Genomic DNA, 26,951 nt, shown 5'->3' with positions numbered 1-26,951 from the left:
TCTTATTGTACCCAGAGACTTGAGGGATAAGTAACCAAGCCGGGTTACTTTCTCAGTCTGCAGCTTTCCTTTATCATCAGTAAAAATGGGTTGCTATCTTTTTAAAAGTCATTCTTATTGGACAGTTAAGTAGCCAATTAGAAATAGATTAGAAACATGCTGTGCCCCTGTTGCCAAGATACTGTAGAAGGAAAAGGAACTGGGGCTTCTAAGTTGTTGCTATGACTGCAAGCAAGAAGGCTTTACTATGTGAAGAGCTAATAATTTCAAAACGTTCCATCCCTTCAGGATCTGCATGTGTCTTAAAGAAAAATTCCACACTAAGCAGTCACAAGCCGTCATTCACACAATTGTATAATTTTTTTTTACTGCTAATTCCACCACTCCAGTTATTTGTTTTTGTCTTCTTAAAGCTGTGGCTGTACTGTAGCAGTTGCATTGAACTGCACAACCACAACATGTGCTCATTAATGCTCTGGGTCCAGGCAGTAATAATTTGAAATAATGAGAAGTTGGTTCTGTGAATTAAAATTCTATTATTTACATTACAGCTTTCATCTGATCATTCCAATGCCAGAATCCCTCTACTAAGAAGCACGAACTGGTGAAATAACATTTTCAGACTTCAAACTAAGCTTGCAATTTTTCACAGTTTTTTTTTTTTTTTAAATGCAAGGCAGATTTGGTTTTGCTTTTGAGGGTTTTATTTAGTTAAGGCATTTCTGTCAATGCAGTATTTCTTCAAGGCTATTCTACTGCATCACTTCTTTACAAGAAACATAATGGGGTGACTGGGAATTTCTAAACTGGGCTCTTCCTCCCACAGTCCCCACCACTCTCTGAAAATCAGACATGTTTACTGTAGCTGCTCTTCTGCGTAGCCCTTGAATCTTAATGCTCTATCTCTGCTGCAGGGAGTACTGTCTCTGACAGGAACTCAGCGTTACTCAGTGGAACTCACCACGGGATGTCCTACAGGACAGGCGGGTTTTTAAATACATCTATTCACCACTAGCACCACAGCCTGCCAGCCTTCTCATCCGATTCAGTGCTGTGATAAACAGATGGGCTATGGTGACAGAGAAGGATGACAGCTCTATGTTTTGTTTTTTAAATAGGAATGAGGCAGGGCTTATAGTTCACGTAAATTACATGATGATCTCACCAAAACCTTATCAATCCAACCATGCAGTGGGCAGATGCCTTGAGGTCAATATACTGACTAAAATGATGAGAGAACAGTGACGTTCCAATGAGGTGAGATGACATATGCAAGGGATAAACATCAGACAGGGCATCCTGAAGTAGAACATTTCACCAGGCTCACAGTGATACACGGAGATTCAAACAAACAAAAAGCATCTTAGGTAATGAAACTATATCAAGCAATTACCTAATCTGGCTACTTAAAGCTACAGTAGCTCTTTAAAAACAACAGCAGAAGAACGAACATTCTCTCATCACACACACAAAAATGTTATTTTAAATAGCTATTTAGTACTTGCTAAAAGCATTTTTTTTAATAAATCAGAATTTCAGTTGACATCTAAATTTCACTTTTCAAAAACATTTCTTCAAAGTGCTACCATTAAGGAATATGATCTAGAATGCCAAAGTAGCAAGCACAGTTTACAATGGGCATCTGTAGGACAATTCATAGCCCAGTTTTGTTTGTCACTTGAGAGTACAACAGCAATTGATCAGTTTATCTAAACACAATCTAAGGTAAACAGGGCATCTAATTCGCTAACCTAATCTAAAACCAATTTTACTCACTAGCTCTCCAAAAGCAGAGAATTTGTTCCTACTACAGTCAGTGTTTCCTTCTGTTCTAACTTTTATTTGCTGTGTTAAAGAAACAAATGCACAAGTCATGTGATCAGTAGGGGCTTGAGTAGCTCTAAGATAGTCCTCCACTGTGCTGTGTGCTTTGTAAAATGTTACTGATACGGACAGAGACAACAAATCAGACACAGCACACATTTGGTACTGTTTAAATGTCAGCCACAACTTTAACTATTTGAGCAAGCATCAGTAAGTGAAAAGACTTAGCATAATACCTCTTCGGGCAGTTTCCTGGTGATACTGCAGTCCAATCACTGGCCATACAGACTCCACCTTAGAAGGGGAAGCTACCTTAGCCTTCACTTCCAATTGAAGCCATAAGGCTCTGATAAATAGCCAGTTACCCCAAATCACCGTGTCCTCATCAGAGGATTCAAGACCCAAGCAGAACACAACACTGAAGGGGAACAGTTTTGTCATGCTCACCATTGCAGGTCTCAGTCCTGTGATCACTGAGTGACCCCTTCTACCTTAGCACACCTGCCCCACAAAACTGAAGCACAGAAAATACACAAAAAAACAGTGATCAACCCAACACGAGCCTGCCAGGTGCTTTGGGGAAGGCAAAAAATCCTTGACTGCACATGCATATCTGCAGCTCTTTCGCAGTCCCACCAGGTGACCACTGAGAACCAAAGCACACCAGGAGACCCGAAACAGACATCCAGAGCTCAAATTAGACCATCCCACCCGGATGCGTACATGGGGAAAAAAGGATTGGTCTGAGTGCCTCCCTCTGCCCCAGCATAGAATTAAATACTCCTTTAAAAAAAAAGGAGAGCAGGACAATCCCTTTGAAGCAATGGGAGATCAGCCCATACAGGGGACAGTTATGGCCCCCAGAGATGGGAAGAGCCTTTCTACTATTCCTGTCAGTCCCAGATTCAGGAGGAGCAAAACAAAGCAGCACAAACAACATGCAATAGCAACCCTATTGTGACACACAGAACAAGTTACAGCAGCTAAATGAACAGTTTGCCATTAATATTTGTTGAGAAGATCCTCCTCCTTCTCCTCCAACCCCAATCATGGATACTATATTCATAAACAAAGTTCAAAGCATTTACACATTAGCTTCCAACTTACTTCAAAAAGGAGGAAGAAACCATCTGGGAAATACAGTTTATCAAAGAACTATGGAAAGTTACTAGATTCCCCCATCACGAAGAAGGGCAGGTTGATTTATCTGCCAACATAACACTCTGAGGGACCATTCTACTTCTGAAATCAACACAGCCTACCAACAAATGTTTCCTCTAACTGCTTTTATACCGGAGGGCTCACATGATTTTTTTTTTTTTTTAAAAGCTTAGAAACTGCAAGCTACAGTTGCTTTTACACTAAGATGTTTTATCGGTTATTAACAACGGAGGTATAGAAATGTGAAATAAGTCATTTATAGCCCTCTGGGGCGGCATTTTATTTAGCCATTGCAACAATATTACAAGCTGGGCAGGATACTCTGACATCAACAAGACATTTAACAGAGAGTGCAAAGTGATGAAGCTGAGAGACAGAAAACGGGTATCAGGATAACTGAAATCAGCTGGAATAAAAATTAGATTCCAGAGGAGCTGGAGAGCATGATCATGCAACAAGGGCAAAGAAATTTTTTTTAAAAAATCTCTTTTCTACTGGAAATGGATAAGAAGGGTATGAGCATCTGATCTTTGAAATGGTCTCTAGTAGAGCGAAGATTAAAAAGAAAGGGAGCTAAATTACGAATAATTTGAGGTTCAAAATTATACACACATTTATGTGCATCTGCAAACTGAAGTGACAAAAGGTACATCACTGTTTAAAAATCTGGACCCAAGTGACTTGGTCATGGTAACACCATAAGTCAGTACCGGAGCCAAGCATTCAGGCATATTTGATGGGTCAGATGGTACCAAAAGATCTAAAAATCAGTGTTTGTAGAATAATGGCTCCTCTTCAGATAGTCAAGATGTCATCATTAAGCAGAGCTGCCAGGTTCCAGCCAGAGCCTAAAATCTATTTACACAGTGAAAGATGGAGATTTGAAATTAGTCTCTCCCTCTTTTCTTCTGTGTTGTCTTCAAAGCTACCCCTTAAAACAACAGAAAACTAAACTAAAAAAAAGTATGAACCTGCCAAAAATGGCTACAGCTAAGAATTACTATTATATGACAAATATTGTGTGCTTTTCTACTGAATCACATTCCATATTCTTTGCTTATATGAGAAATTGCCCAGAAACAGAGCAATTAGAGATGGAAGGAATTTTACTCTAGATCAGGGGTTGGCAACCTTTCAGAAGTGGTATGCCAAGTCTTCATTTATTCTCTCTAATTTAAGTATCAGAGGGGTAGCCGTGTTAGTCTGGATCTGTAAAAAGCGACAAGAGTCCTGTGGCTCCTTATAGACTAACAGAAGTATTGGAGCATAAGCTTTCATGGGTGACCACATGTGTCTGATGAAGTGCGTATTCATCCACGAAAGCTTATGCTCCAATACTTCTGTTAGTCAATAAGGTGCCACAGGACTCGGTCTCTAATTTAAGGTTTCACATGCCAGTAATTCATTAACATTTTTAGAAGGTCTCTTTCTATAAGTCTATAATATATAACTAAACTATTGTTGTATATAAAGTAAACAAGGTTTTTTAAATGTTTAAGAAGCTTAATTTAAAATTAAATTAAAATGCAGAGCCCCCCAGACCAGTGGCCAGGACCCGGACAATGCGAGTGCCACTGAAAAGCAGCTCACGTGCCGCCTTTGGCACACATGCCATAGGTTGCCTGCCCCTGCTCTAGATAACTAGTCTGTCCCTTTGGTTTGGGCTTTGCTCTAACAGCAATTTGCATGTAAGTGCTTTACATTTCCCTATCCCCAATAAAAAATAATTGAACGTCATACACCAGTAAGGGGGGAAGGCAGGTACTTTTATCCCTTTTTAAAGATGAAGAACCAGAAACTAAAGGCCTGATTTTCAGCCCATTCTCAAACAGGGCTCCCTTTTAGACCTTGTAGTATAGGTTATTTGGACAGCTGCATCCCAAAATATTTAAGTGACCTAAACTGTGCCCGCAAATAATTTGAGGCTCAAAATTATACACACGCTTATGTGCATCTGCAAACAAAAGTGACAAAAAGTATATCACTGTTTAAAAATCTGGATTCAAGTGACTTTGCCAAGGTCATACAGAAAGTCAATGTCAGAACCAAGCACTCAGGGTCTCCTGGCTTTCAGTCCCATACTCAATTCATTGCACCATGCTGCTTTTCTAGTTCTTTTTGCAATTTAATTTGAAACATTTTCAGGGATGAGGTTTCTACTACTTCCCTTGGGAGACTATTGCACGATCTAGTAATTATGCATGCATTGATATAATTACCAATACAATAGAACCCATTTTAAATGAGACACCTCAGTGGATGGTCTATTGTCTTGACTAAAGAAGCAACCACAAGAAAAAAACCTGAAAGATTTCAGATGAAATAAAACACTATACTAAATAAAAATAGAAGACTAAAACTGAAATCCACTGCATTTAATCTTTATTTCTTCATATTATCTTTGTTTCGCAACTTTTTACATTGTAAGACCAAAGCTAAGAATTTAACACCTGGTTAAACACTAGCAAATCCTGTGCAGTAGCCAAATGCATCTCTACTAAGTAGAATTAATGTTCCAGTTAAGCAACATTTATTGGAAATACACTATCCCTAGACTAATTCAGCTCCCTGGCACATGGCCCAATAAAAGTGACCATCTGATTAAGTATGTCTCCACAAAGTGGAACATACTGTATCTGAATGAAAAAGACAGGGAGGAAAATAGTGACAAAATAAGAAACAGGAATGCCCTTATGCTGTAAAGAGAACAGCATTGCATCTCTGCTCATTTAAGGCATTTAAAATCAACAGAAAAGTCAGCTTATCTCCAGAAATTTTTTTAACTGCTTTTCTTCAGCTCAGTAAGTTATATATCAAACATCATCTTTGCCATTCTGGAACCCGCATAAAGTTTCACAGAGATCTTGACAAGCGATCTCAGATGCACACACAGGAAATTTTGGATTCCAATCCTATTGCACGCTCTGTTTCTGTAGCCCATCACAGCATAAGTGATGATTTCAATCACAATGCAATATTGATTTCCCACACCTGGATCAATACAAAACATTTCTTGGTTAGCTTTATGCTGCCAGGCAGAATCTCATCACCATCAATCTTACTGATTAGCAGCTTGCACACTACTTTGGTATATGTGGATTACTGTATTGTTTTAAGACACAAAAATAGCTAATTAAAAATCTGAACGTCTGTCAGAAGAACCCCAACACCAGCTAATCTTATGATCTCAGAGATAAGAGAACAGCAGATGGGCTGTTTCAGCAAGAGGTCTTTACCTCAAAATGTTCAACTCTAGCCCACTGGATTATTTTAAAATGAAATTTCAATTTTGCGGTATTACCTACAGAGAGATAATAAATATGTATTTTATAGCAACTTTGATCCTCTTCGCTAAGTGGGGAACGCACTGAAGAAGGACACTGAGGATGCCAGATCTAGGTGTAGGGCAGGGGTTCTCAACCTTTTTCTTTCGGAGGTCCCCCCAATATGCTATAAAAACTTCATGGCCCACCTATGCCACCACAACTGGTTTTCTGCATATAAAAGCCAGGGCTGGTGTTAGGGGTAGCAAGTAGGGCAATTGCCCGGGGCCCAGGCTACAGCGGGCCCCACAAAGTTAAGTTGCTCTGGCTTCAACTTCAGCCCCAGGTGGCAGAGCTCAGGGCCCTGGCTTCAGCTCTGCACAACGGGGTTTTGGTTTTCTGTCCTGGGCTCCAGTACATCTAACACTGGCCCTGCTTGGTGGGCCCCCTGAAACCTGCTCGTGACCTCCCAGGGGGCCCTGGACCCCTGGTCTTCAGAAAAGCTGTTCCCTTAGGGTCCCTCACCTGATCTGGACAGGCTCAGGGAGGAAACGCACTTCCTACGGACAGTCCTTGAAAGGAGTTCTGTCCTTGCTTCCATGAGAGTCCACTCTATTCTCATGGGGAGCTCTAGAAGAAGAGTCCTTGGGCTTAGATGTTGCAGGCTCCACTCCAAGGCATATGCTTGGAGGGGCACTGCTAGTGAATTGTGGTCCAGGTACAGAGGCCTCTCTCAGGTACGGATAAGACAGTGGCCTCATAGCCTTCTCCACCAGGTGCTTTCGGTGAAGCTCAGAGGCTTCTCAAGTTCTGGGTGGGAAGGAGCAACAGATATTGCACTTTGCAGATATGTGCACCTCACCCAAACAGTACAGGCACCCGCTGATGTTCATCACTGATAGAGAAGAAGCAAGTGTGGGAGACACAATCCGTGAATCCCAAGACTCTGGACATAGCCCCAATTATGGGGAAAGAAATACTCTATGCTAACTATAAGCTTTAACTACTAAGCTAAGATGTATAACTATTTACAAATATTTTCTTTTGCAGGTTATACAACAAAGTGAAGGTGGACACAATTCCAACTCAGGCCACGCAGCGATAAGAAGGAACTGGAGAAGCGTCAACCCACACCACCTCTTATACCCTGAGTTGGGAGCACAAGGAAAGCTACTGTGCACGTGTGGCCAACAGACACTGTTTTGAAGAATTTCTGGACTCAGACGCATGGTTTGCATGAGTACCCCATGTGCGGAATATGCATAGGGACCAGCACTCAAAGAAGAATTAAAGACTATCAAGATGCATATGAATTAAGGCAGCACAGGAAACCTTAATTTTGGTATTTCCCAACTTCTGAATGCTTGACTTCGCAATCTTAAATAGTTTTATCTTGTGTTTTAGTGTGTAATATATACATATTTTATGTTCTCAGAGAAGTAATTAGTTTCCTATTTAGCTCACTACTATTTTACTAATACATAGCTTTACTTAGTTACTCTCTGCTGCCAAAAGGCTGCTTAATCTGCACAGATTTAATCAACACAAAGAAATAAAAGAAACAGATGGTCATAGGCCAGTGTTTGATCAGGGTTGGCTGTGCATAACAGTACACATTTGCAAAATGCATATAAGAAAACACTGACTTGAAAGGGACATACATAGGGACATGTATGGAAAAATAAAGAAACATGATGGGCACCATATTGGGAATGCTATAAAGGGAATTAGACACAGACTCTTGAGGGTTGAGACATAGTAGTTGCTCAAGTGTTCTAGGGAACCATATTGATCAACATGGAAATGGCTTCACTCAGCCTGGATTAGATAGGAATCAGTTTCATAACACATGACAAAATAAATGATTCAACACAGTCTGCTCACTCTGTTGCTGCCCCTAAACGTTGCTGTACTGACATCATCTGCTTTTCGTCTCACTATATAGTGCTATTCAATGTTTAAGAGCAAGAAAGCCACCTTTGTCATTGAACAGGGTGACGGAGAGCCATAGATTAATCATGGCATGACATGCTGCTGTGATGCTTCTCTCATCATGGTGATGCATCTCTCACTCATCACCACTACTGTTCGGCAGAAAGGAGGATAAATTGAGCTTGGTGTATTTGTTCCATTCTCATCTCCCACGCCTCCAGCCCTGCACACTGCCTGCTAGGCAATGAAATAGAAGCTCTTATCATATTTTTGGACTCCACAATAGCTGCCTGAAACTTCTGAGTCACTGGCTAAACAATTCTACAGTTCTAGGGGTCACTAAAAGCAACCTCTAGAGTAAGCCTGAAAAATATTTCCCATTATAATCTCCTATTCCATACGCTTAGAACTTTCCAAAATACCATTTGGGCTGAAATTTTCCAAGTTTGGTGTCTGTCTAAAAATTAACATTTTTTAAAAAAAGTTAGAGTATAATCCCTTCAGCTGCTAGAGTTCTGGAAGAGCGAGATAATACTGTTTGTGTTTGTTTTTAAAAACAGAGCTAAGGGGGGAGGGAAGCTACTTTTTGAAACTTGTAACAGAAAATATTCAGTGATGTCACACTTTGACAATTTTATTATGAGTCTTGCTATATTTGTGATTCTGATAACCCTGGGTCCTGGAATCAGATAAATATAGGGTTGTCTCAGCTTTCATTTTTTAAAACAGTGAATTTTGACCCTCTTGGATATAGGTAAAAAAAAAGCCTGAAAACGTGAACTCTAAAGACTTAGACACCAGAAGATAAACAAAACCCCAAAGTTATTTTATAAAATCACATGACATTTTGGAATCTGACTCAAAATTTTGAATGCTTGGGGTTGGTAAATCTGTATTGTCTCTACTGAGGATTAGTGCTTCCACTTGGTATAAAGGAAGCTGGCAGCACAGGCCACTGAATAGGGCATTGGTCTAGGAGACCTGGGTTCAATTCCTGGTTCTGCCACTGACCTGCTGGGTGACCTTGAGCAAGTCATGCTCTCCTCTCTGCACCTCTCTTTCCCATCCCTGCTTTGTCTGTCCTGTCTGTTTAGATTATATAAACTCTTTGGAGTAGAGTCCCTCTCATATTATGGTCATGGTCCTGCAACGTGCGTAACTCTACACTCTCAGTAGTCCCACTGAAGGTACTCCGACAGTGGTACTAAATGGTACTCCCACAGTGTGTAAAGTTAAGCATGTGTGCAAGTCTTTGCATAACTAGGGCTTATATATTTGCAATGCCTAGCACATGGTGCCAAGCTCTCGGGGCTGGTCCACACTAACCCCCCAGTTCGAACTAAGATACGCAACTTCAGCTACGTGAATAACATAGCTGAAGTCGAAGTACCTTAGTTCGAACTACAAGGTACTTACCGCGGGTCCACACGTGGCAGGCAGGCTCCCCCGTCGACTCCGCGTACTCCTCTCACGGAGCAGGAGTACCGCCGTCGACGGCGAGCACTTCCGGGATCGATTTATCGTGTCTAGACAAGACACGATAAATCAATCCCAGAAGATCGATTGCTTACCACCGAACCTGGCGGTAAGTATAGACGTATCCTCAGTTAGGGTCTGTAAGGACTACCGTAATACACAAATATTAATTTAAGATTGACATTAAAGCATTTGAAAGTTATGCACTGACCATGTAGTGCTGGACATTTCCTTAATGTTCCTGGTTCACACTTACACATATATACACTATGAATTCATAACTAGCTACAGGCTAGATTTTGCCAACTCATTCATGTGGAGTAGAGCCTTATATTGAGTGTAGACCTACTGATTCCAATGGGACTATTTGTGATGTAAGATATTACTTAACAAAAGACGGGCAAAATTTGGCCCAAGTTTACTCTTCTCATTGGCTCCAAGAACTCAAGCTTTGCTGGTGAAACTTGAAAGCTCCACAAGCCAAACAGCTGCTTTGCAAGAAGCCTGCAAACATAGCTGGTGAAGCTGGAGATAAGATATGCAGCTATTAGCTTATAAAATTCACACTCTGAACAGCTCTGCAATTTTTCCTTTTCTCTCCTTTTTTCTTTTAAGAAGAAGAAGAAATTTTAGAAGAGCTATTCATACAAAACAGAGATTGCACAATTAAAATCACAGTTTGGAAATGCACAGCAGTGTTACCTAGTCCATTTTGCACATACATACTATTTATCTGATTAAATGTATAGCATAATATATTACCATTTCCAACCTCTATTTTCTATAAAGACAGGATGTATAACACAGCTGAGTTACCAGTGCTATCGGACCCTTCACTTTTGTACTTCTTGGCTTTATCATTTCAGCCATGCAACTTCAATGTTCCGTTAGTGCAGCTTATCACATTTAATAATAGAAATAATACTTTGGACTAATGTGGCATTTTAATGTGATGATCTCAAAGTGCTTTACAAAAATGGGCAATAATTATGACAACCATTTTTCAAACAGGTAGTTCTAAGAGGTTAAGTGTCTTGCCCAAAGCGCGCACACAAAGTCAGCAGCAGAGTCAAGAATATAAGCAAGGTCTCTTGACTCCCTCCCTTCTTAAAGTCAGGATGGTTTGTTCAACTGCAAATAGGAAGGGAGATATCCATCAGATAATTTCTCTATTAAGATGCGGTCCATGCTATGAAAGAGTTTGAGAACCTCTGTTCTACCGTTTGGTTTTTAATTTTACTTCCATTCTTTTCTAATTTCTCCATAGACTTGCATTAGCTGACTTCAAAGACCTTGACTATCTCTACTCCCATGTTTCTCTGCAGGGCCACTAATGATGCAAGAGCCTTCTCCTCCGGAGCTCATGCCATCAGGAACTGCTTTTCCTTTCCTCTCACCCTCTTGAGTCTCAGAATCTCTTAGAATTTCTCATTTTAAAAGTTAAAAATCTCACTGAGTAGATACTGCTTGCATTGTTTCGCTATTCTGACCTCCAACCCCTGTTCTAGTCATAATCTAGTTACATTACAGGATTAAATCTAGGTGGCATACTATACCATATCACAGTGCAACTCCAAGTTCAGGTCTCCTTTATTAGTGTGCAGTCGTACATAACCTTTTTTCTTCACATACTGGTACCGCACAACGTCCTCCTCAATGGCAGCTGCCTCAAAGCAAAAGGTAAAAATTAGCACTTTTGAAATTTCTTCATTAATCTTTAGAAGGTATCTGCAAACAAATCACTAGATTCCCTATTAGATGATATCCTCCCCATAGACTTAGAGATATGGTAATGTAGAAGTCATCAGATGATAATCTCACATTAATCATCCTACACAATACAATTTTCATTCTAGAGAGCCACAACTTGTCTAGAGCCAACAACGTGGCCTGTATTTTAAGCATCAGGTAACCCTGACTATTACACACCGTAATTTTCCAGTAATATCTACTAATTATGGGTATTATTTTGAAACCAAATTGCTTCTTGCCAAACTTAGAAACCATGCAGGTAGTCATCAGCCAACCACAAATTGTTGACATATGGGGACCTGAACTGATGGAACCATGCCACTACTGGAAAGTCAAACCAAAGGCTCACTCCAAGAGACTTATTTCATTTGTGTCAAAGAAACTCCATTTCTATCAATATTCCTAGATACCCAAAATCTGTCTCCAAAGCATAGAAAAATAAAAGCAGGGAAAGATAGCGTGAATTCCTCTAAATAAAGAAAATTACTTTGGTAAATATGCAGTTCGAGTACTGGCTTCAGGCTTTCACAAAGTGTACTTGATAGTCCGATATCTTTAGTCCCAAGAGTAAGAGCTCTACCTTGCATTTGAAACACTAATTGCCAAGTCACTTAATCAACACTGAAATTAAAACATTCAGTGCATTTTTGTTTAAGCTAGAGGACGAAAGGAAAGAATTACTGTTTAAAATGCATCTTTGGCAAGAAATATAACCTTGAATAGCAATAAGTCAAAAGCTGCCAGACAGCACACAATTTTTTAAGATATAATTTTAACCAATACCAAGAGGTTTTTAAGCCAAAAGACAGTAAACATTTTACATGAGAGGAGATCAAGTTTCATTGCTAACTTGCATACGTGTGCATTCCATTTTGTGGTCCATATGCATATGAAATATGTCATTGATTTTAGCTCAATATCTACATACTTGTCATTCACAGCTAAAACTAAATTCACAATTGCTACGTTATTTTAGAATGAACTCACTGGAAAAAACAGTTACCTACCTTTTCGTAACTGTTGTTCAAGAGGTGTTGCTCACGTCCATTCCATTCTAGGTGTGCACGAGCCCATGTGTACAGTCATCGGAGATTTTTGCCTTAGGGTACCCAAAGGGTCAGCTGTGGCACCCTCTTGAGTGTTATGCACTTTGTGAACACCCTTGGGGGTTACAAGAGTCTGAAGGGCAGCGCCGTGAATTGGAAATGGCGCTGACCCGACACAAAATGGAGGAATCATCTGTGGCCTGAGAAAATGGAGATATGGAAATATGTGTCCTTCAAGTCAAGGGCGGTGTACCAGTCTCCCGGATCCAGGGATGAGATGATGGAGGTCAGGGAAACCATGCAGAACTTCAACTTCTTGAGATGCTTGTTGAGGCACTGGAGGTCCAAGATGGGTCTGAGGCCCCCTTTCACTTTCAAGAGTAGGAAATAAATGCGAGTAGAATCCTTCCCCCTCATCTCCCGTGGGACCTCCTCTACTGCCCCCATTCTGAGGCTACCTCCCTCCTGGGCGAGGAGTTGCTCGTGAGAAGGGTCCCTGAAGAGGAATACGTAAGTGGGGTGGGAGGGAGGGTCAGCCAAGAACTGCAGGGTTCAGCCCGAAGATAAGTCAAGCACCCAACGGTCTGAAGTCAGCCGCAACCAGGCCGACTGGAAGGGGTGCAGGTGGTTGAGGAGTGAGTAGGAAGGTGGATCCTGGGATGTGACTGGGGCACCATCCTCGAGCACATCCTCAAAATGCCTATTTCTGGTTTCCTTGGTTCCTGGAATGGTTGGGCTGAGCAGACAAATGGGAAGACAAAGGATATTGTTGTTTAAACCCCTTGTCTCTATCCTTTTTCCTATAGGTGCTTAGCCGGGGATGTAGGAGGACAATGGAACGGCTTCCTAGCCTGCTGAAGAATATGAAGGTCCAGGGAGTGGAGGGTGGCACAGGAGTCTTTAAGGCTGTGCAGCTTTGTGTCCGGGAGCTCGGAGAAGAGCCCTGATCCTTCAAACAGGAAGTCCTGTAGAGTGGTCTGCATCTCCTGGGATAACCCAGAGGACCATAACCAAAAGCTGCACCTCATTACCACCGCAGAGGCGACAACCCTGGCCGCCGAGTCTGTAGCATCCCAGGCCACCTGGAGGGCACTTTTTGCCATCGCTTTGCCTTTCCCCATTGAACAGGCGAACTCCTGGCTCGGTCCTGTGGAAGAACCTCCTTGAATTTACTAAGGGAGTCTCACAGATTAAAACAGTATCTGATTAACAGGGCCTGGTGGTTAGACACCCTAAACTGCAGGCTGGCTGTAGAATAAATCTTTCTGCCAAATAAGTCCAGTCTCTTGGCATCTGTTTTTCGGCGTGCCACTCATCTGTCCCTCTCATTAACAGCAGACACGACCAATGACCCAGCTGTAGGGTGTGTATTTAGCTATTCAAATCCCTTTGCAGGGACATACTACTACTTTTCCAACTTCCTGGAAGTGGGTGGAATGGCAGAGAGGGTCTGCCACAGTGATTTTGTGATCATAAGAACCCCTGGGTGGACAGGCAGCGCGATCTGGGCCGGGGCGGTGGAGGATATGACATTAAAAAGATCATCTACCAACTCCTCGATCTCCAGGTTTAAATTGGTAGCCACCCTTTTAAGGAGGGCCTGGTGCTCCTTAAAGTCACAGGTGGGACTGCCAATTTGGGAGGGGCCTGCCACCGCTTCCTCCGGAGACTACGACGACAATTGCACCGCAGGGGCAGGTTCCCCTTCCCTCTCTAGGGATGGCTCTTTAGGCGTAGGCGCCTGCTGTGCTGTCCCTGCATCGGATTCCGCACCCTACTCCGACTCCGGTGCCGGGGATGGTTTGTCCGAGGCAGCCAGGGCGGAATGGTGGGAGTACGGGACCGGCATCATCGGCACGCCCCAAAGATTCCAGAACGGCCATTGAGCAGGCCACTGTCCCTGCTGCCACGCCGCCACGGCAGATGCCATGCCAGTCTTGTGGGTCAGTGGTGATTCACCCTTTCTTGGGGAGGGGCTGAAGTCCTGCTCTGACTCGGACTATTGTCCCTCTGGTGACCAAAGTGGAGCAGTAGAAGCCTAAGTTTGCCAACTGACCCTCATCGGTGACTGGTGAGAAGAGGGCAAGGATTGGTGCCTGCATGATGAGCGGTACCAGGGAGATGGAGACCGGTGCCACAATGGGGAGCAATCCTGCACCAGTGCGGGTTTGACATCTGGGAGATCGTCTAGGCGATAGCGACCTGCGCCATGACGATCTCTGGTTGGGGCTTGCCAGTACCAAGGGTACGGGGACCGGTGCCTCAACTCCAGTGTCCCATACCTCATGGGAGAGAGCGTGGTATCGGGGACCTGGGTCTTCTGGCCTTCTGGCCGAGGTTGTGGGAATGGGGTTCTCAGCAGTGCTGATAGGGACTTATGCCTGCGGTCCGAGGACGCTCCAATGCCCTATGAGGCGGTCCCAAGACTGGATTGCCCTGGACGGTGGGGCCTTAGCCAAGCCCGGTGCCTGGTGCAGCGGCAGCCGGCTTACTGGGTCTTTAGCCGCCGAGGCCGCTTCAAGCAACGAAGGTCCTAGGAGAAGCTGGGGTGCCCTGCTGCTCCCAGGAGTCAGAGGCGGATCCCTGGCTGGGCTAGGGGGTCTGAGCACACTGATAACCCCCCTTCCCCCCCCGAAGCTCCAGGGCAGGCATGTGGCCTGACACAGGTTCTTTGTTCAAAGCCCCGTTCCTCTCTGATGCTGGGGAGTCCTTCTTCTTATGCTGCTTCTTCGGTATCGGTGCGGAGTGCACTGCCGGTGCCTAGGAGTGGAGTCCAAACAGGAGGGCTCTGATGCAGGATGAAGCGCAGCCTCCATGAGGAAGGCCCTCAAGTGAATATCCCACTGCTTCTGGGTTCTAGGGCAAAAGTTCTTACAGATCCTGCCCTTGTCTTTTCTATGGGACTCCCCAAAGCACTTCAAACAGCTGTCATGGGGGTCACTAATAGGCATCGGCCTGTTGCATTACGACCATGGTTTGAAGCCTGGGGAACGGGGCATGCCCTGCTCCAGGGCGAAGTCCCAGTTGGGACTCTAACATTTAAACAAATGGTTAGCTAAGTACCTAAGAACTGCATATATACAAAGGAGATAACAATAACTTAAGAACAGCAAACGCTCGTGCAATACAAGACAAGGTGCTCTGACCAACCGTCACGAGCAGTAAGGAGCGGAGAGGCCAAAGGGCCAGTGGCACCTGATATACCATGAGTGCCACAGCCGACCCTATGGATACCGCTAAGACAAAAAACTCCGATGACTGTGCATTTGGGCGCACGCACACCTAGAATGGAATCGACAGGAGCAAGCACTCAAAGAAGAAACCAGGGCTATAGCAGAATGGACGATATTATTCTAAGATATCAGATACTGACTAGACAACAACACATTCTTGCAGTCCTCTCAAAAGTATGTATACAGGACAGCATACTTTATACCAGTATATTTGATTACAATACACTTTGTTAATGATAGGTATCTACAGTACCTGCTTCATGTGTTGTTTCTGGGGCCATGGCAGTGGATGTGAAGGAAGCACTTACTGTCCCTGTAGAATAGTGAGCCTGTACAAAAGATTAAAAATTCAACAGAGTTAACACTACAAAAACTGGAGGAAAGAGATGCAGCATTATAACATCCTCCCCTGCACTCTTCCCTCAAATCCATCTAATTAATTTTGATGTACATACACACACAGTCAAATAATAAGCTACCTATATAATAACAGTAGTACACCGCTACCTCGATATAACGTGACACAATATAACACGATTCGGATATAACGTGGTAAAGCAGTGCTCCGGGGCAGGTGGGGCTGCGCACTCCGGTGGATCAAAGCAAGTTCAATATAACGCAGTTTCACCTATAACGCGATAAGATTTTTTGGCTCCCGAGGACAGCGTTATATCGAGGTAGAGGTGTAATAGTAATAATAAATAAATAAATAAATAAATAAATGCAGCTGTAGGGAATAATGGAAGAAATTAGTCAGCTATTGTCAAAGCAACTCCAGTTCTATTAATTGTTAAAAGGAGACCAGAAGTTCATCTACACATAGGGTAAATTCCCAGCCTCATGGATAAAATGGATGATTTCTTTTATGGTCTTCAATGGAGCCAATATTTTACCCATAAGATCTCCAATGGATTTAATACCAGTGTTTTTCCAAGTGCCCTAGCAGAATGAATTAGCTGTCAGTTTTAGCTTCTCATTCCCACCAAGCATTCAGATATACTTTGGTGAAGATTGTCATATAATTAACATTTTTTTAAATATTACCAGAGGAATGTTTCCTAAAGTATTTGCACATTCTCAATTGTAGTATTATGAAGCTGGGCTCTAAAGATCTTGAAAAAGAAGTTATCCTGTTGGACAATACATATACTGACTATTTCAATTAACAATCCTCTTCCTCGTTACATTGGAGAGGAAGGATGGGGTTTCCAAAATATGTTAGCATGTCAAAGTATTCACCAGAGGCACTGCATGAGCTGCCCAAATATTTACCAACACAATATGCTGTGTATTTTTTCAATTCAAGCAAAACATCTGTACTTAAAATAAAAAGTTTCAGGCATGAGTATTCAGTCTTCAACAGCTTCTGGAAAATACAGTTGTAAATTGAAGCTGTCAAAGCAAGGAGATCTGCATTAATATTTGTTAGTCAAGACTTGCTTGGTAAAAAGCAAATGAAGCCACTCTAAATACTACAGCATGATTTTACAGTACATCTGTTATGCTGTGTTTCTCATAGGTTTCCATATTTCACACAGACTTTTTCAGTTGTAGAGAGCTAAACTTGTTCATCTCATTTATCAGATGAGTGTGAGTGTGGAGTTTAGCCCCCATGACTCTCATAATCCTCTCTCCTGAGACTGCCAACACGAGCACCAGATTTGGTGATGTGGACACATGGTCTCTTAGAATTGGACTGACACCTATCAACAAATTTCATATAGATCATTAAATAGTCAGCATATGGTTACAACTTTTGGTCACTGCCAGAAGTAAAAGGAGCTATTATCCCATAACCAGTTCCCTGAACCTTTCAGCCCTCTCTAAAAAATGAAAGCTTCTGTACCAAACACATGCGGGTCTCTGCAACTAAGAGCCAGAGGAGAGGGGGAAGAAGTAGGAAATTAAAAATGTTTTAACCAGGGGTTACAAGTCTTGAGAAGCACATGCCATACATAGCACAAATCACAAAAGTAGCCATTCTGATCACAATTCACTAATTCTGCTGTATTGCCAATATAATCAGCAAACAACATTTAATCTTTCACCTCAGAAGGAAGCACTGTCATAAAGAGAGTAGAATGAGGGATTTAAGATAAGCAGTGTCACTCTACATTAAACGCATTTTTAAACACTAAAAACTGGTTGCAAAACTAGAAATGTCCCTTTGTTGTAGGGTTTATGAACTCTCTTGATTTTGTTTAAAATGATACCCCAATTACCACTTTAAATTACAGGAAAAAAAAAATCTTTTTCTTTTCATAACTAGCAGTTGCTAAACTAAATAACAAGATTTGGCAGGTTGCTATACTACATGGCACAGCCTACATTCTCCACCCCCAAAAGGGACAGCAGGGTTTAATAATAATAGTGCTTTGGAAAACATACATCGGCTTTCTTGGTTCTTCTTCTGCAGATGCACAACTGCTGCAGTTTTAAGCGGGTCTGATACTGTTGCAATAAAATTTCATATTGACTTTCATTTTTAGCTTGTGTAATATTGACCATGTTAAAAAAGAATCAAGGTTAAATTCTATAATTCATTACTTAAAATATTACCACTCAATTACTAGAAGCACACAAATGCCTTCTATATTTCCTATTTAAAGTAGACTTTCCGCTCCAGTTCTTATAAAAAGAAAGAGAAGCACTATGTGCTGGTATTTCTCCATCTGTCACCTATAACATTTGTTCTGATGAATTTCTACTTAAGGCTTTCGAGACACTGAACTCAAGGGACTTAATTGCTTCCACATTATCAGGCAAGGGTTTTATTATTACAAATTATTTTTATATCCACAGCTGGAGACATGAAGGGAGCACTGCTGGCAAGACTTCTGTAAAACATCCTTGTTAAGTGAAATTAAAGCCTACTAAACATATGGAGGGGTTTTGGGAACACTCAGAGTGGCACTTGAGCGGACACTGTCACATGGCTTCTAAGATCTATAGCCTTGTTCAGTTTGCTTTTCTGAAAAAAATGGAACCCCACTCATGGATCTTCAGTTGAGTTAAAAACACAAATCCAAGACCAAATAAGTAATAACATCTAGCTTGTTTATATATTTATACACACATCTGTAGATCTCAAAGCATTTTATTGAGGTAAATAATAATATCCTCATTTTACAAAGGGGAAAACAAAGGCAGGGAAACGAAGCAATATGCCCAAGATCACCCAGTGAAATCAGTGGCAGTGTTGGGTATAGAATCCAGGTTTCCTGTGTGCTCTGCCCCATAGGCTATACTGCCTCCCACAGAAGCCAATGGAGCTTTGCCAATTATACCAGCTGCCGATCTGGTCCTGTGACATGTGGACAGTTCACATTCCATCTCATTTCATCTTTGTCTCTAAATATACAATTTAAAAAAAAATGTAATTGCCTGAATAGGAACAAACAAGACAAGCCAAATCTAAGCCTTGCAGCTTCTCATATATCTAGGCTCATAAACAGTCTAAATTGCCTGTTTTGTTTTGTTTTTAAATCATGTGGCACACTCCTGCTAACTGATGTTCATACAAGGGTAATCTAAGCACAGTGACATGTTCCAGAGAACTGTTTTAGGGAGAGGATAACACTCCACAATCTTGGATTCAATATGCAGACGGATTATTTCTTGACAACCACGAACACACAGTAATATGCGCCTGATAAGGGCACCTTTTACAATAGTCCATTAAAAATACTGTGAAGAGGAAATGTTGAAGCTGTTTCTGGTGATTTATATATATGCCAACACCAGGAATGATTCACTTGCATTGCCCTTAAGCTGTGTTCCTTCTGCCAATGATAAATTAATTCAAAGCAAGAAATTACAAGTTGGAAGGAAAAATCTTTATCACCTAACTCACACCACGGTAATCACATCCTAAATTTAAAGAGCTCTACCTCTTATCGCACCCGATTTCAAAAATATTTTAGGCTTGTTTACAAATAATTTACAAAAAGAAATCCATTGACATACACACATCACTGCAATTCTAAACAACTGCAGTATAATTTAGCTACACCACTCTCATTGCCTCTGATGTATGGTAAGTTCCTATGCAGCAGAAAACAGCCGTGTCTGTTCAGGTGGCGATATGGCTACTATACTGAAAAATGTTTTTTTACCATTCTTCAGAAATGTAATCAATGTCGACCTATAAATCAACTTACTGCATTCAGCTTATCCACTTTTCTCTTTTCGGGGGCCTTCATTGTAGCTGCTAGAATATCATCTCCTTTGAATTCTTTATACAGCTCCAGTAAAGTCTCTCGAGTCTCTAAATTTGTATTTTTCAGATAGTAAGATGGATCCAATTTTGCTTTCTCTTCATCTATAAGACAGTATTAAACCACATTTTCAGTTAAAAAGCAAGCTCTATATCTCAAAATCATTTTGTTCCCCTTCAACTTAACAGGGCCATACATCTCTCTTTCGCCAACAGAAGTTGCTCCAATAAAAGATATTACCTCACCCACCTTGCTTCTCTATAGAAGAAGAAATCTTTTTCATGGAAACTGCCACATATTTTTGCTCTTGCAGAAGTGATTATGATGAATGAGTGAGCAGTAAGACACCATATGAAAAAAGTGACATCCAGGTATGGTGAGACAAATACTTTACTGGCCATGTACTATAAAAGAGTTTGACTTTATATCCTTTACCATTGAAAGACTCTTCAGAACAACTGGAAGCTACCTAAACTCTTATAAATCAATTTAAACCACTTGTACGGAATATCAAAGACAGACACTATTTTTGGATACATAATGCAAAAAAAAAAAAAAAAAAAAAAAAATCTGCCCTTTGTCCCCTCAGTGAATGAAACAGAACTATGGCTCATAATTCCCAAGATACATGGTGTCATAGTACAGAAGTATTTTTTTAAAGTGACATAAGTCACACCTGAGTTCTGCCCTGGCATGCCTAATTTTTGCTGACAAATATTTAGAGCTGAGTTATGGTGGTGGGGGGGGGGCGAGGGAGAGGGGAAGCGAGGGAGGAGGGGGAGAGAGGGGAAGGAGGCCAAGGTTGGGGCCATAGCTGGGGGTGGGAGCAGAGCCAAGGCTGGGGCCTCAGGTGTGGGGCCAGGAGTCGGGGCCAGGAGTGGTCGTGGAGCTGGGTGGCACTCCCTCCCTGTCCACTTGTGGGGGTTGGCCCAGGCATCAGCCATGCCGCCCCCCACAGGGGAGCATGCCCCACAGTTTGGGGACCTCCGGTCTATTTAATGATAAGCATAGTGGGGACTGTCTCTTACTGTGTGTTTATACAATATCAAGAACTACTGGTCCCAATCTCACCTGGGGCCTCTAGGCACCATTGCATAAAATTTCATAATCCCACCATCCAGCGTTTTCTTTTAAAAATCACTCAACATTCCACAAATTATTCTCCGGGTTTGCATATTAAGATTAGAGTTTCTTCAGCCAAGCTTTAGTTCATCCTTACCTGGGTCTGTCACCTTTAAGTTGTTTTTAACATGGAAGAAGTCGGAGACATTAAATTTGTCCAGATTGGTTGGATCCTGAAAATAAAAATAAAAAAGTATAAATCTTCCCAACAGAAACGTAACAGCAGGTAATAGTGAGTGTATGTTAATCCAGTATAAATGAGGGGCTGGAAAAGTCTGAACTAAACATGATACAGACAAAATTTCAGCTAAACTATATATAGAAAACAGCTACTAAAATAGCAATACCTGAAAGAGTAAAAGTTCCTGGCTATATTTGTTTTATGATTGAAATTTAGTGTTGTGTTCATTAGTAAGTACAGAACCAGTTACTAGCATAGTGTTGTTCAAGAATACACTGGGTTCAGGTAACTGGTCACAACTCACAAACACTCAGATTCTAATTCTAAACTGGGATTAGCTTTCCAGAGAATTGGACAAATGAGATGTCCAGCACCTAGGGGCCAGATTACTGAAGTTATCTAGACAGGTGCCTACTGGAATTTCCAAAAATACCTAGGCATCTATCTGCTTCTTTAGGCAACTAAATAATTTTTAAAAAATTGGCGCAAGGAGAATAACACTGCAAACAAATACAATACAATACAAATGATTCCTTCATTTGTAAATGAGAAATTAAACATTTTTAAATGGAAATATAATTGAATGCCCATATGGTGCAATACGTGCTATTCATTTGCATTCTGAAGTTCATTTAACGTGCGCTAATACAGCAGGCCTTCAGAGCCACATGAATCCTATTGATCATGCAACACATTTTTTCCAGTCTTAGAAAAAAAATCACTTTCATACAACACTTTTCATACCCAAGATAACAAAGACTTCTTTTAAAATAGCAGGGAGTATGATCATAGCAGTACCGTGATTATGTAGGCCAAGTAAACAGCAGCTATTTGCTCTACAAAACATACAGCGTCAGGTATCAGAAGCTGTCAATTGAGAGCATACAATAGGATTGCCGTTGTTCGGCAAATCCATGACTGGAAGCAGGAGGCCATAGAGAGTATTATTAGTGTCCCTGCCCATTTTTGGAAAGTGCCATCTGGCCTTTTATTTCCACCAGGACAACTACCACCGAACATTGGAGGAGACTCCTTCCATGTAATGCCTCATTTGAAGAACAATATGTCTAATAGTCCAAAATCTTTGAATACTCAAATCTTCCGGTAGGACTTGAACTCATGACCTAAGAGTACTACCAACTGAGCTGTGACGGTAGTTCAGTAGAAGTACTTAGCTAGTAATAGTCCATGAAATAAAAGATAAGGGAACTGAAAGAACAAAGATCTTTTATCATGGAGTACTCTGGTTCAAAGGTAGCCAAGGTATTAAACAAATGGTTGGGGGGGAGGGGAGTGGGAGAGTCACCACTTTCAAACAAACACTATTTTTTAAACAGCCTCCCAAGCATAGAAAGGTGGTAAAATTAATGTTAAAACAATTAACTCTAATTTCCATACTAAGAACATTTTAAAAACAAATTATAAAGTTATTTCTCAGGGGTAGGTCAGTAAGCCAGTTTAGTGATATCTCTATATATTGCTAAACAAAAAACCTTGAAGCACTAAACTCATTTTTAAGTAATTTAATACTAGTAGGGAGAAAATGCTCACTCTGAGGGACATTAGGAGCTGAACCTGACTCAGTCAAAACTCCCACTGACTTCATAGATGTGTTAGGTCACAAGCCTGTAATTCGCTGCCCTCTGGCAGAAGACGCAGTGAATTGCGGGACTGGGGTCTTCCTTTGGGATTTGATCCTAAAAGTCACCTTGCACATGTTTTTGCCAGCATATCTTGCTAGGGTCAGGTAGCCAATCCAAGAGAAGGGTAGTCGCAGGAGTGGATAGAAAAGGGGACCAGGAGTCATGAGGGTTAGCCTTATTTCTGCCACTTGCTGTAAGACCTGAGGCAAATCCTTTCAGCTCTTTCCCTACCAATAAAAACACACCTCACACACAGAAAGGCTGTGAGCATTAACTAACTTTTGTGGAGCATTTTGAAACTTAAATATCCTCAGACCAAGTATGCTCTATTAGACTGTAAGCTTTTCGGGGCAGGGACAGTTTCTTAACCGATGTTTCATATGGTGCAATCCTCATTTACAAGACTATGTTAAATAAGCAACAATTAAGTATCACACTGAAAACTCTATTAAGTGACCCACTCAAAGAATCATCAAAAAAAAAAAAACTAACGACCTACTAGATGTAGATCTTTAAACTGGGAGCCCACGTAGCTTCCTGTACAATTTTGTTTGACCTTTAGTTAAAGTGGTTAAGACGGGGATGCCTACTGGAGAGGCAGATTTCACACTAGTATCATTCAATAATCCTTAATCTTTCCTCATAATCATTATTTCCCCCCTAAGGCTTGGTCCTTGTAAGCTCATCTAAAGAGCAAAGAGGTCACAACATCACATCAGGATATCTAATTATTCCAGGAAATTATATCTTACAGAAAATAAAAAAAGAGTTGTAAAGTGGTAAAGGTTGTTTGGGGATACAAAATCTAAAATACCTTAATAAAAATACAATAGTCAAAAGTTCAAAAAAATAATATTGCAGAATACTAGGTTAATGACTAATACACTGACATGAATGTGAATAGTATAATAATTCAAGAAAACATAACAAAATACTCAAATTGTTACTTTCAATTAGAAAGTTCTCAAGATTCCATCTCTACTAAGTCAATGGTTAATACAGCAGAGCTGTGGCTTCCTCTCTCATTAAATGATACAATTATGCCTTTCATTCATCCCTGAAATTGTATGCCTCCATTGGTGAATAAATCTTTAGTTTTATTGCTGGCAGTAAAATCAAAAGACATTTATGAAATCAGCCTGCATGAGTCTGCACCCTAATGACGACGCACTGGCTCGCCTGCTTGCTTCTTCCCTCTCCCACCCCCAAATCATTTCCCATTATTTTTCAGTTCCACAACAGCAACTAGAATGCAGCCTCACCAAGGTATTTGACGTTGAAAAGCTAGATATTGTTTCTCTTCTTGGAGCTCTTGTGTAAGAGAATGTCGCTTTTAATTTCCAGGAACAGGAAATCTGGGCGTATTTCTTAACCATCCTGGTATGCTCCTGCACTTTGTTATATATACACAAACTGTTCCACCACAAAAAGTAAGTATAACATGCCAAAAAAAATCCAGGGGTAATTTCTGATCTCTAAATTGACATCATCGAGGGAAGTGAGGCATAAATGGGAAGAAAAAAAAAAAAAAAAGCCCAGGCAAAGGCCTGCGGGGGTGGCACAACTTTCAATTGCCAACAGAAAATGCATACTGCCTGTTTTCAAGCATTCCTCTAGCTACTCTCAGGCTACAACGTTTACTTACAGAAAGTGATAGGTCTGCCTATGAACACATGCCAAGACACTACAGGTGAAGAGAATAAGACAATTTACCCCTTCCAGGGATCCAAAAATACATTATAATATTAATAGAGAACATAAGGATTTTACAGAAAGTCACATTTCTGCCACTCCTGGTCAAACTTAGGGGTATGCGTTGCTCCCGGAACAGACTTTCTTTATAGCAGGGAGATGGGGGGGCAGAAAAAGTGGCCTGCAATAAAGATTAATCTGCTAACATATGTTGTATTCTCCTTTACAAAGCCTCATGATTACATTTATTTATATTTTATATATAATTTAAAGAAATTTAGATATCTAGTTACTTAAGGGCCTCCATAAAGCCAAGTCTTAGAGTTCACGATACCACAGACTCCTCCAGATAGCTAACTTTAAAAGGTAGCATTTCACAGCCGTAATACTTTTAGTTGCTTACAGGCTAAATCAGTTTGACCGCTGACACTGAGCAACTAAGGAAGAAGCCTTTATAGGCCCCCCCCCCCATCAATATACACCTCTACCCCTACATAATGTGGCCCGATATAACTCGAATTCTGATCTAACGCAGTAAAGCAGTGCTCAGGGGGGAAGCGGGGGGAGCAGGTGCACTCCGGCAGATCAAAGCAAGTTTGATATAATGGGGTTTCACCTATAACGTGGTAAGATTTTTTGGCTCCCGAGGCCAGCGTTATATCGAGGTAGAGGTGTACTTCCCCTGGCTCTTCAAAACCTCATTTAACTACCTCCTCACAGTCAACTCAAAAATCACAGTATGGAATATGGTAAATAGCAAACTGCAACCTCATCTCCTTAGAGATCACAGCTGTTCTGTTTCTCTGCCCTTTGGAGTTCTAAGCCTGAATGACACAAATGAGAAACCCCAAGGCCTTGTGTGCTATTCTTCATTATAGTCAGATGGGCTATTTTATTCAAATTGAAACCTTTAAAGATTTGATTTATACTATTTCCCTTCTATTCCCATTTCTGCAACTCAGGAATGTCACTGTACATTGAGTAGGCAGGCCAATTAAGCAGCATACTACAAATGTATTTTCCTTATGTCATTGAAGAAATGTTCTATAACCCGAAATCTGTGAGTGGCATCTCAGACAGGTTATCTAGGGCAATAAGTTAACAGACCCCTCCCTCTAAAATTAAGCATTGTGATTCACTAGGAAGAGTTCAATTTAGAACTAGAAGTGTGTTGACTGCAAGAGCACAGCAATAGATGTTAACTTATATACAGAATACTGCAGGGTTCTACTGAGCAAACCTCTCCCCCAAAAACTTCACAAAATAGGTCTGACCAATCCTAACTTGTGCTGCAGATAATGTGGACAAGTTATTTTTTACTAAAGGAAAGGATGCCCAGAACACAAGACAGATATTTTTGACGTGTGCTTATTTAAATCCAAATAAAAACATTAATACACATTCTTTGGACATATCCCTTTCAGGAAGAAACTGTCCAAATATTAATAAAATATTTAACATGACAGGTTCATCTCATTACACCAATGACTGTCATTGTGCAGAGAATCAGATGAGAGAGGGAGTCAAGACATGAGTGTTAAGAATACTGAGATGCAGAGATTAAGACACTTGTTTCAAGGCACCATAGTTTTATTAATGGTGTCTCCTTTGCAGAAAATGACTGGAGTCAATAGGGAGTGCCCCTGTTCCAATTAAGGTGAAGGACCAAGAGTTAAAGATTCCTGAGTAATTGCTGTACATACCTGCCTTTTTGTACAAACTTGCCTTTTGTTACTAGCTACAAAAATATGGAATTGCTTTTTGTAGCTAACAATAAAGGGCAATGCTGGGTTAAGAGAAAGAGGCCTAGCCTGTTTCCGTTCACTTTTTTGAACTACAGCAAGTCTAATGAAATTGGAACTTATGGTTCATTAAATAGTTTCAGCAGGATATTTTTTATTTTTAAACCCCAATCTGAATGGAGTATTGAATTTTATCATTTTCAATTAACTTTTTTTCTTTTCTATTTAAAAACATTCCTCTCAACTGTTGTGACCATAAATACCCTTTGTGTTAATGCAGGAGAGCCTGGAAGGCTAACTAACGATAAAGAAAAAACAAAACATTATTATTCAAGGTGAAATGTTAAAAAAAACAAGCAAAAAACAGTAAGTTAAAATTCTAAGGTTCCTTCTGATTTAAACTTTAACAAATTACTAATAGGTAAGAATTTCAGTGTTGCCAGAAGTCACAATTTTGCCACAAGTCACATGATATATAATATCAGAGGGGTAGCCATGTTAGTCTGAATCTGTAAAAAGCAACAGAGGGTCCTGTGGCACCTTTGAGACTAACAGAAGTACTGGGAGCATAAGCTTATGCTCCCAGTACTTCTGTTAGTCTCAAAGGTGCCACAGGACCCTCTGTTGCTTTTTACAGATTCAGACTAACATGGCTACCCCTCTGATA

At 41.0% G+C, this 26,951-nt stretch overlaps 1 protein-coding gene across 1 annotated transcript in view; it reads right to left on the bottom strand.

The window, feature by feature from the left end:
* PPIL2 (peptidylprolyl isomerase like 2) overlaps positions 1-26,951 on the bottom strand; it is a 153,703-nt gene that overhangs the window by 61,733 nt on the left and 65,019 nt on the right. Inside the window, exons 9-12 of the mRNA XM_034791061.1 lie at positions 21,124-21,199; positions 19,848-20,008; positions 15,941-16,016; positions 11,213-11,319 (exon numbers count right to left, since the gene is read on the bottom strand). Of these exons, the coding sequence (XP_034646952.1) occupies positions 11,213-11,319; positions 15,941-16,016; positions 19,848-20,008; positions 21,124-21,199 (420 nt within the window). The remainder of the gene's footprint in view (positions 1-11,212; positions 11,320-15,940; positions 16,017-19,847; positions 20,009-21,123; positions 21,200-26,951) is intronic.

Source organism: Trachemys scripta, chromosome 15 (genome assembly GCF_013100865.1).
Source record: "Trachemys scripta elegans isolate TJP31775 chromosome 15, CAS_Tse_1.0, whole genome shotgun sequence".
NCBI classification, from domain to species: domain Eukaryota; kingdom Metazoa; phylum Chordata; order Testudines; family Emydidae; genus Trachemys; species Trachemys scripta.
This window is presented reverse-complemented; position numbering and strand designations above follow the sequence as displayed.